We start from the raw sequence: 11,471 nt of genomic DNA, 5'->3' as shown, positions 1-11,471 counted from the left end.
TGCATTTTGTTCATAGGATCGATGATCATAACCTTCTAATCTATGCATTTTTTTTATTCCTCAAATCAAAGGGTTAAGATCATTCTATGGAGAAGATTTTACGGGCCCACACTATCTACATTAGGGCCCAACAAATGAATGGTTGGATCACCCACCCAAACAATGTCGGCACACGTATTTTTTTCATTTGTTGGGGGTTTGCCCAGAAAATATTTTTCAATCCTAACCCCGATCTATGTTGTTTTTTTTATATTGCGGTGTCCATTTTAAACCTTCTCAAATCAAAGGGTTAAGATTATTCTATGGAGAAGATTTTATTAGAGAATAAAATTAGATCTGAATTAGAGAATAAAATCCGGGCCCAACAAAATGAATGGTTGGATCACCAAAAAAATGCGGCCACCAGTATTTTTTTCGGGTTGTACGTAAGTGCAGAGCCATCCACCATGTAAATTGTCTTGCATTAGATAGGTCTTTTTTATTATTTTCTATGAGATATAAGTGTATTAGTCATTTTTTATGAGTGAGTGGTACTTTGATCATTTTCTATGAGATAGGGTCTTTTTATTTTCCATGATATATGAGTTTTTTTTTTTTTTTTTTTTCGAAGAGATAGGTGTATTTAACACTTTCTATGAGATATAAGTATTTTTGTCATTTTTCATGAGGTTTAAGTAGGGATATTTTCATTATCTTTTATGAGATGAGGGTATTCTTGTTATTTTGTCATGGTGGGGTATTTTTGTAAAAACCAAACCCAAGCCTCTTTTATTGAAATTGTAATTATGGAAATAAAATCTCGACTACAATCGTTGCTCCTGTAATAAATGTGTTTGAGGATATATGCGTGGGGGTGCATGAAAATAGGTGCTTTAAATGCTCCTTAACGAGTGCCCTGAGGGCGCTGATTTTTTCGCCCCCCTCTTACTGTGATTTGACGTCAAAAAGCGTTAAAGTCTGCCCAAAATTTACGTTAAAAGGGGGCCGCATTATCCTACATGGGTGGGCGAAAAAACTTATCTCCCTTTGTTTCGAATTCACTTAAAAGTTAAAACTGAAACAATGTTTTTTGGCTTTCCTACTTTCTCCAAACCCTTACGTTCCCATTCTGGCAAATCCTCGAACAGACACACGGCACGCGCATTTTATACTTTAACACCCCTTTTCCTCCTCTCTTCTAAAGCTCTTGAACTCTCCTCTAATGGCGGACTTCAAAGAACCCTTTCTCCTTCCAAAACCACACTCAACATCAACAAATCACAGAGAACCTTCTTCTCGCCCTTCAGCATCAGGACGCCCTCTCTTCCAAGGCATGGATTTTCTAGGCCTCAAAAAACGTGGCCAGAGCCTCCGTTCTTGGATTCGAGTAGACCCTTCTGGAAACTATCAAATAATCGAGGTAGACAAATTCACAATCATGCGACGATGCGATCTCCCTGCACGAGATCTCCGCCTCCTCGACCCACTCTTCGTCTATCCATCAACGATTCTCGGCAGGGAAAAAGCGATTGTGGTTAACTTGGAACAGATTCGATGTATAATCACTGCTGATGAGGTTCTTCTTTTGAATTCTTTGGATAATTATGTGTTGCAGTATGTGGGGGAGTTGCAGAAGCGATTAAAGGTTGGGGAAGCGTGGAGGACGGAGGGAGGGGGTGTGGATTTGAGAAGAAGGAGGGGGATTAATTATGATGATGTTTTTGGGGGTACTTCGCCGGATTGTTTGCCTTTTGAGTTTAGGGCACTTGAAGTCGCGTTGGAGGCTGCGTGTACATATCTTGATGCTCAGGTGTGTAGAGAGGAGAGTTTTGAATTCATTCTTCTTTTTGTTTTTTAATGCGTTGATGGATTGGTTTTTGTTTGAAGTTGAATGCTTTGATTGGTTTATATTATTTGAATTCTGATGATATAAGAAGCATAGGTGTGGTAGGTAATGGTTGAAATCTTGAGTGCCGGGATACAAACTTTTGAATCCACATAGAATTGTAGTCAAAGAAGCTATCCATTTCATAGAGATGGGGCAATGGTTTTGAAGGTCCATTGCATCTGAAAATATTTCTTCAGGCAGTAATCTATATGCAAGGAGAGAATCCAATTGTATTGTTACAATGCAGAGAGGTTAATGTTTAATAAAAACTCACATACATGGGTTAGGAATCTGGAATGTCTAATTGCGAAACTGAAAGATTCTTCCACAACACTCCTAGCCTATGTGGTTTGCTCTAGGATGCATTGGGGAGTCAGGATAAATTTCAGTGATTTTGTTTCTAATCCGGGAAGGCAATCGTCTATCTTCGTAGAGGCATCTAGTTTAAGGCTTTTGTTTCTATTTTATTCTAGAAGATCAGTGGTTCAGCAAGGGGAGCTTTTGGAAGTTAAAAAAGTTTGTCTGATACCCAGGGACCACCCTATTTTTTTTAAAAAAAATTCACAAGTACTCTTGAAGTGCTGATGATAACTGGATGGGAAAATTGTATGCTGATGAAGCGATGATCGTCCTAACAATTGATGATGAGAGAAGGCTCCACTTCTATGAGATGTGTTCCCATTGTTATAGACTGTGACTTGTAGTAGGTTGTATATCTCTGTCCTAGGCCAACGGTTCTCGTATCTCATCTTTTCTTACTGTCGATGTAAAAGAAAAAGAGTAAATACTTGGAGGAGGCCACCCAAGTCATGGGAAATAATGTAGAAAAGAAGGGAGAGAGGTATTTGTAAGGTTGGAAGTCTAATACCAAGACTCCCCATAAGATGAATATTACAAGTGTTGGGGGGTTCAGTGGAGAAGCGTGGCTTATCTCTTGTTAGATGGAAGGAGGTCTGCAAACCAATTAAAGCAGGCCTTAGGGATTAGAAAGATAAAGAAAGTGAATCAGACGCTTCTACAAAAATGTTTATGGAGGTTTGGGGAGGAGCAATTGCAGGTTTGGGCTAAAGTGATTTCAAGTATGGGGCAGGCGCTGGGCATTGGGAGTTTGAGGATAGTTTCAGTCAGTCTAGAATTACAGTGTGGCGAGATATCTTGCGACATTTGCATCTATTCAAGGAAGGAACTAGGTTCAAAGTTTGCTCTGGCGATTGGGTTAGACTTTGGTATGACAAGTGGCGCTCCAACATTCCTCTAAAGGATCTCTTTCCGGAGTTGTTTGTAGTGCCTGCATCCAAAGAGGGCCTAGTGAAGGATTTGTTTGAGAGAAGGCAGGATCGGGTTGTATGGATACCAATTTTTAGGAGTAACTTCTTTGACCATGAGCTGCAGTCGGTGGCCAGGCTTCTTGAAATTCTAGAGGGATGCTACATAAAGAGGTGTGGTTCATATATAAGGGTATGGGTCCCAAATTCGTCGGGAGAGTTCTCCGTAAAATCTTTCTACCTCCACCTTGTGTCTTGTCCTGTAGTCTCCAGAGTAGCTAGGGTTTGTCTATCCAAGCTCCGCCCAGGATATATGTATTTGGATGGGCTGCTCTCCTTGAGCGGATTCAAATGGTGGATTTCTTGCGAAAGTGCAAGATGATGATCATTGATCACTGTTCCCTATGTTTTGAGGCTGGAGAATCAGTGGATCATTTATTGATTCATTGTAAGGCAGCTCGAGAAATTTGGAGCGGTATTTTGGGCAGATTCGGAATGTCTTGGGTGTTCCCTTTGTATCTCATTGGCTTGATAGATTGTAGGCAGTTGGCTCCATGGAGAATAAAAAAGGAAAAATCTTGTGGAATGTTTCTTTCCTTACCAGTGCATTCTTCAATAAAATCCAAAAGGGTGTTAATATTCCTAGCTTCATTTCCTGAATCTGATTCTGGATCAACAGTCCCATTTATATATTTATGTGAAAACCACCCGTGCCCCCTAGGCATGCCACAAGCCTTTCAGATAACCCATTCAACTGCTTTTCTATGTAAGTATCCTTTCAATATAAGAATCCGACTGATTTGGCTGTAAGTGTGATCAGAAAGAGAGATATAGATCACCTTATTTTATACCTCTAGAAGAGATAAAGTAACCATATTGACCCTTGTTAACAAGGACAAGAAAATGAAGGGTAGGAATACACCAAGATTATTCACTTGCTCTGCTTTAACCAAAGCCCATTTCTAGAAGCACATGGCTGGACCCAAATTACCTAACTGAATCAAGGACCTCTGGACAACCACATCATCGAGAATTTGGCAGGCAACCAAGAAACTGTACTGATTTGGAGTTATTAAAGAAGAAATAATCCTCTTTAGACACAAAAATAAGACCTTGCCAGAATATTATTAGTTGCCTTCAACATTATCAGTGGATGTCTGAAGACTAGCTCTTAGTATATGTTTGGTACTTTGGTTGCACAAAAGGCTTAGAGGTTTTGCTTGGTTGCCAATATAGCTTTGAAATCCCTGGAGACTCCCAGGGATGTCTCCTAGTCAATCATATATATATATATGAGAATAGAGTTCCTGAGGTTAACCTCATATAAGCTTATATGAGGTGGCGCTCACCAAACATAATGGGCGCCCACTTTGTTTGGATGATCCAAACCATTCATTTGCAAGGCCCCATCATAGATAGGTTGTGTACCAAAAATCAGCTCCATTGGATCATCCTAACCCCTCCAAAAGTGGAGGCAAAAATGGGCAGATTTGTGAGCAAAAAGTGTCTATCCATTTTGCCCTTCACTTTTGGATGGGTTAGGCTGATCCAATAGAGTTGATTTTTTGTACACACCCTATCTATGATGGGGCCTTTCAAATGAATGCTTTGGATCATCCTAACAATGTGGGCCCCTTATGTTTTGTTAGCGCCACCTCATATAAGCTATATGAAATGGTTTCTGAGCCCATTTCAAAAAAGAAATGGTTTCTGAGCTCGAGCTCAGCCTGAGTTAGAGCTCACAAACCACATGTCCCATTGTTGTTTGAGTCATCCAACCCATTCATTCTATAGGTTATAGTTAGGATTATGGGTTATGGTTAGGGTTATGATTTGTGAAGGTTTAGAATGGATGGCTAGAAATTACGCTATAGATTGGATGGTTAGGATTATGGTATGGAGTTGGTTTGTTAGGAACACCCTATTTATGTGAGGTAGTATAAAATGAATGGGTTGGATGAGTCAAACTACTATGGGAGATGGTGTATTCTAAGCTCTAGCTCAGAAACCACGCCCCCATATATATATATATATATATATATATTATATATATATATATATATAGTTTTCGGTTCCTACACACACGGTGTGCCAAAAAAATGGTGTGCTCTCTCTCTCTCTCTCCGTATATATATATATATATATATATATATATATATATATATATATATATATATATATATATATATATATGAGGAAAAGGATTGTACGCTCGACCGTACCTAAGGTTAGGTACGGTAGAGTGCCAAATCACATGGGTCCCACATTTTTTTTGGTCATCTAAACCATTCATTTGCAAGGCCCCATCATAGATAGGGTGCATACCAAAAATCAGCTCCATAGGATCATCCTAACTCATCCATTTGTGGAGGTCAAAATGGACAGACACTGTTTGTCCACAAATCTGCCCATTTTGCCCTCCAGTTTTGGAGGGGTTAGGATGATTCAATGGTGCTGATTTTTGGTACACACCCTATCTATGATGGGGCCTTGCAAATGAATGGTTTAGATGACCAAAAAAAATGATTTGGCACTCTACCGTACCTAACCTTAGGTACGGTCGAGCGTACAATCCTTTTCCTCTCTCTCTCTCTCTCTCTCTCTCTCTCTCTATATATATATATATATATATATATATATATATATATACGGAGAGAGAGAGAGAGAGAGAGAGAACAGTTCCTGCTCTCGAGCGCAGATAACATGGTGTTCCCACATTTTTGGGTGATCCTAAGCATTCATTTGAAAGGCCCCATCATGGATGGGGTGTGTACCAAAAATCAGCTCCATTGGATCATCCTAACCCTTCCATCTATGGAGTGAAAAAATGGGCAGATTTGTGGACAAACAGTATCTGTCCATTTCCCTCTCAAATGGAAGGGTTAGGATGATCCAATGGAGCTGATTTTTGGTACACACCCCATCCATGATGGGGCCTTTCAAATGAATGCTTAGGAACCCAAAAAATGTGGGGCCGCCCTTGTTTCCTACACTCGAGCGCAGGAACTGTTTATATATATATATATATATATATATATATATATATATATATATATATGTGTGTGTGTGTGTGGGGGGGGGGGGGTGAGTGAGTATGAGCGGCCCCTCATATAAGCTTACATGAGGTGACAGCTAGAAACACGGTGGGCCCACATTTTTGGAGTGATCCAAACCATTCATTTGATAGGCCCTGACAAAGATAGGGTGTGCCCAAAAAATCAGCTCCATAGGTTCATCCCAACCCTTCGAACTGTGGAGGTGAAAATGCGCAGGTATAAATTTGCCCATTTTTCACCTCCACAGTTCGATGGGTTGGGATGATCCTATGGAGCTGATTTTTTGGGGACACCCTATCTATGTCAGGGCCTATCAAATGAATGGTTTGGATCGCTCCAAAAATGTGGGCCTACAGTATTTCTAGCTGTCACCTCATATAAGCTTATATGAGGGGCCGCTCATACTCACCTTTTCCCTATATATATATATATAGAGAGAGAGAAAAGTGTAGCTACACATACGTGTAGCTAACTTAGCTACACCAACGGCTTAAAATACAGTGGGCCCCACATTGTTTGGGTGATGCAAACCATTCATTTGATGGGCCCTCACATAGATAGGGTGTACCCAAAAAATCAACTCCATAGGATCATCCCAACCCTACGATTTGTGGAGGCAAAATTGGACGTGTAAAAACCTTCACAAATCTATCAATTTTTGCCTTCACAGTTTGAAGGGTTGGGATGATCCTATGGAGCTGATTTTTTGGGCACACCCTATCAATGTGAGGGCCTATCAAATGAATGGTTTGGATCACCCAAATAATGTGGGCCCACTGTATTTTAAGCCGTCGGTATAGCTAAGTTAGCTACACGTATGTGTAGCTTCACTTAACTCATATATATATATATATATATATGGAAAAACTGTCTGTGAGCTCGAGCTCATATAGCTTATATGAGCTCAAAAAGCCACAAACACATGGGTCTCACATTTTTTGGGGTGATCCAAAGCATTCATTTGGAAGGCCTTTACATAGATAGGGTGTGTACCAAAAATCAGGTCCATAGGATCATCCTAACCCATCCAAAAGTGGAGGGAAAAATGGATAGACATTGTTTGTTGACAAATCTGCCCATTTTTGCCCTCTGCTTTTGGAGGGGTTAGGATAATCTAATGGACCTGATTTTTGATACACATCCTATCTATGATGAGCGCGTATAAGCTTATATGCGCTCGAGTGCTAGAAACAGGGGTGGTGCCACATTGGGGGGGTGATCCTAAGCATTCATTTGACAGGCCCCATCATGGATGGGGGGTGTACCAAAACTCAGCTCCATTGGACCCTCTTAGGGTGTCCATTTGTGGGGGAGAAAATGGACAGATACTGTTTGTCCACAAATCTGCCCATTTTTCACCCCACAAATGGACACCCTATGGTGATCCAATGGAGCTGATTTTTGGTGGACACCCTATCCATGAAAGGGCCCATCAAATGAATGCTTTGGATCCAACACCCCCCTTCGCCCCCAATGTGACCCTCCCCTGTTTCTGTGCTCTTATCTGTGCTCGAGCGCAGGAACACTTTACTCTCTCTCTCTCTCTCTCTCTCTCTCTCTCTCTCTATATATATATATATATATATATATATATATATATATATATATATATATAGAGAGAGAGAGAGAGAGAGAGAGAGAGTAAAGTGTTCCTACACGATCGTGTAGATAAGTTATCTACTCCGTCGGCTTAAAACATAGTGGGCCCTCATTGTTTGGGTGATCCAAACCATTCATTTGATAGGTCATCACATAGATAGGGTGTGCCCAAAAAATCAGCTTCGTAGGATCATTCTCACCCTTCTGACTAATTATTCCGCTACTCCTCGAGTTGATGCCATGCAACCAAACAGACCTTACAGACTAAGTTGTTCCCTATATTTTTGTACCATGTTTTATGTAGCTTGTGCCGACCCCAACTAGTTTGGGACAAAGGCTTAGTTGAGTTGAGTTGAGTTGAGTTGTTTTATGTAGCTTGTCACCTTATTTTTATCCTTGTGGTGGTCCTTTCATAGGATTACCTATTGACATCTTTAGAATTGTGTGACGAAAATACTTTATCATTTAATTTTTATCAGTCGAGAGTAGAGTCAGCTCTGTTGTTTACCATTCAAAAAAAAAAACGAAGATATCCATTTTCTTTTGTGCCTTGTATGAGATAGAGGGTAATCATTTCTTTGAAATTGCTATGTTGTTTTATGTCTACCATTCAATAGTGTTAATTTGTTGAGAGTATGTGCTTTCTGTGATCTGTGTTCACTAGTGATTGGAAGTGCAATGAGTTGCTCTCTTCCTTGTACTTTAGCTTTTCTTATGAGGGTGCTCAAAGTTAAATAATCACAACCCTATGTATTAATTATTTGATTAGCCTTTTCTTTTCTGTTGCTTGGTTTGCTGCAAGAGTTGGATTTTCAAACTCGATCAATCTGAAAGACATTATAGTGAGTTGGATCATATTCATGTTAATTAAACTACTATTAAGATTGACTTCTATTAATTTCAATATCTACGCAACTCAAATACAATTTCTCATGTCAGGCAGCAGAACTAGAAATTGAAGCATACCCGTTATTAGATGAACTGACGTCAAAGATCAGTACCTTGAACTTGGAACGTGCCCGTCGGTTGAAAAGTAGACTTGTCGCTTTGACCCGGAGAGTTCAAAAGGTGTTTCCACATACTATCTTATCTTTTTCTTTCTCTTTTTTTCTTCTTTTGATAAAAATTTTCTGCCTTCCAAGAATGCATGCATCATTTGTGGCCAGCTTTTCTAAAGTTTGGTTTGTGTGTAGGTTAGGGATGAGATAGAGCAGCTAATGGATGATGATGGTGATATGGCTGAAATACATCTGACTGAAAAGAAGAGGAGGATGGAATCGTCATTTTACGGTGATCAATCTTTAGGGTACACTTCAACCGGGGCTGGACTGTCGGTTTCTGCACCAGTTTCTCCTGTTTCTTCACCCCCAGAATCAAGGAAGCTCGAGAAGAGTTTGAGCCTTGCAAGGAGCAGGCACGAGAGCATGAAGAGTTCAGACAGTGCCACTGATAACATAGAGGAGTTAGAAATGATGCTGGAAGCATACTTTGTGGTCATTGATAGCACCCTCAACAAACTGACATCGGTAAACTGCACTTCCTTGTAGTATGTCTTCTTATTTCGTATATGCAAGCAGGAACATCTAACCATGTGTTTCTCTTTTTCCAGCTAAAAGAGTACATTGATGATACAGAGGATTTCATAAACATTCAGCTGGTATGTATTCCTCCTGTATTCCATTTTCTGGAATAAAGAATTAAAGATTCATCTTGGTTGTGATTTTCTGAAAATGGGAAGTGTCAGAAGTAGGGCACTTTTTTTTTCTTCTCAACATTGGTGTGTCTGTTTTTTTTATGGGTAAGCTGGGGACGTTGGTGTCTCTTATCTGGTACATGCGGCACACATTTATGTGATCCAGGCCATTCATCTGGTAAGCCCCATGATGGATGTGCATAATGCAAAACATGCACCACTCAGACAATCCTAAGCAACCTAACCAAATGAGTTTTAACCTATATACTGAAACCAAAAAAAAAAAAAGTTGACCAAGGGTTCACATTCAACGGGAAACATTCTCTAAACAGATGGTTAGGATCATATTGCAAGTGTGAGTATTGTGCATTACTGACCCGATCAACAGTTCAGATCATGTATACTGCATTGAAGACACTAACACTGAAAATAAACAAAAGTGCCTAGAACTGGAGAAGACAAACAAAAGGAGGTGGAAATGTAGTCATTCTTGGAGAGAACAAATAAAAGGGGAAGGAAGTATCAGTTCCCTAAAACAATTTACATTTACTGGTAAAAGCTCTACTGACCAATCGATGTGATTTTCGAAACATAACCCTAAACACATGCCACACACATGGGAACCTAGTGACAATGCACCGTCATGCCATTTCTCATGAAGAAATTGTGCTCAGGGAGGGGGTTGGGCCTGTAACTCAATGGTTTAGACTTTGTTTGTCAACCTTGAGGTTGCAGAATCCCAGCTTAACAACCAAAAAATAATGTGCTCAGGGATTCTTCGCTCTTTCTTATCGATATCCTATGAATGGAATTGGCATTACTGACTTTGGAGTTTATTCATCTTTCAGGACAATGTTCGGAATCAACTGATCCAATTCGAGCTGCTGCTTACAACTGCAACATTTGTTGTTGCCATTTTTGGTGTCGTAGCTGGCATCTTCGGAATGAACTTCGCTATACCTCTGTTTGATAGTGCAGGTGCCTTCAAGTGGGTTCTTATTATCGCTGGCATATGTGGGATTACTATTTTCTGTGCATTTTTGTGGTTTTATAAGCACAGAAGACTTATGCCCCTGTAGATAAAACAGAAATAGCAGAGATGTTCATTCCTTGGTTGTATCTTTTGATTTCCTTGGAATGAAATCCGTTACCGTTCAAGAAAAAAAAATTTGGGTTCTCATTCAAGCCATTTTGTACATAGATTCTCAATATGTGAGAGAAGACCCTCCCATTCATTCTTCTGTTGTATGTAAATTTGCAATTATCATTTCATTGACCTTTTTCTCTGTAAATTTTTTAATTTGCAGTTCAATGGGCGAAAGTTTGGAGATGTCTTTATACAATGTAATGGCTTCCTTGGATACCTCTAAAAACTAATTGAATGTAATATGTTTGATATTGGCGTGTTTTTAAAGTTAAATATGATTATTTGCAAATATTGGTTGTAGTAGTTTTATAAATAATATGATATTATTGGGAAACCATTGTAATAATAGCTTCAACCTTTTACAGGTGCGGAGAATGAAAAAACGGGGCATCCCTGACCGCATAGCCCGTTTTTAAGAGTCTCGTGTCTAGTCACCATTTCAAATCAGAGTGTCCTACTTGTTAGAAGAGAGTGTCCTACTTGTTAGAAGATGTGAGATCCAACAGTTGGATTGGATTAAGATCTCACCGTTGGATCATCTTGGAGGTAGATTGGGTAAGTGGCTAAATGAAGCAACTAGATAGATTGGCCGAGTGGATTAGAAGAGGCAAGCAAGAGAGATTAGGAAAGTAGATTTAATTAGGTCAGATTAGAATATTCTAGTGTTATCACTTTGGATCTTCTACGGCTCAAAAATGAGAAGCGTTGCCTATATGGAGTTTTTTTTATCGTGCATGTTCAAACAAACAAAAATTATCATATTATTGGGTGTTAGGATTGGACTATTGTAAGGGTGCAACTGTTGATCTTTGGGAATTCGGGTTGAACTTTTACCATAAAATCG

General features: G+C 39.6%; 1 protein-coding gene across 1 annotated transcript; it reads left to right on the top strand.

Annotated features, from left to right (window-relative positions):
- Positions 1 to 1,087: 1,087 nt before the first annotated feature.
- On the top strand, positions 1,088 to 10,878 carry LOC143879576 (magnesium transporter MRS2-1-like). Its single transcript, XM_077382027.1, has 5 exons — positions 1,088 to 1,789; positions 8,727 to 8,855; positions 8,981 to 9,313; positions 9,397 to 9,444; positions 10,329 to 10,878. The coding sequence occupies exons 1-5, from the start codon at positions 1,202 to 1,204 to the stop codon at positions 10,557 to 10,559; spliced, it is 1,329 nt and encodes a 442-aa protein (XP_077238142.1). The 5' UTR covers positions 1,088 to 1,201; the 3' UTR covers positions 10,560 to 10,878.
- The last annotated feature ends 593 nt before the right edge of the window (positions 10,879 to 11,471 follow it).

The sequence above is a fragment of the Tasmannia lanceolata genome, unplaced genomic scaffold, assembly GCF_043159265.1.
Source record: "Tasmannia lanceolata isolate RefF3 unplaced genomic scaffold, GAP_Taslan_0.1 ptg000006l, whole genome shotgun sequence".
In the NCBI taxonomy this organism is placed as follows: domain Eukaryota; kingdom Viridiplantae; phylum Streptophyta; class Magnoliopsida; order Canellales; family Winteraceae; genus Tasmannia; species Tasmannia lanceolata.
The sequence above is the reverse complement of the archived record's forward strand: the minus strand, read 5'-3'. Positions and strand labels throughout refer to the sequence as shown.

Coding starts and splice junctions, on each gene's coding strand:
- LOC143879576 (XM_077382027.1), top strand. CDS start 1,202: ATGGCGGACTTCAAAGAACCCTTTCTCCTTCCAAAACCACACTCAACA. Junction 8,856..8,980: donor TGACCCGGAGAGTTCAAAAG/GTGTTTCCACAT, acceptor GTTTGTGTGTAG/GTTAGGGATGAGATAGAGCA. Junction 9,314..9,396: donor CCCTCAACAAACTGACATCG/GTAAACTGCACT, acceptor CTCTTTTTCCAG/CTAAAAGAGTACATTGATGA.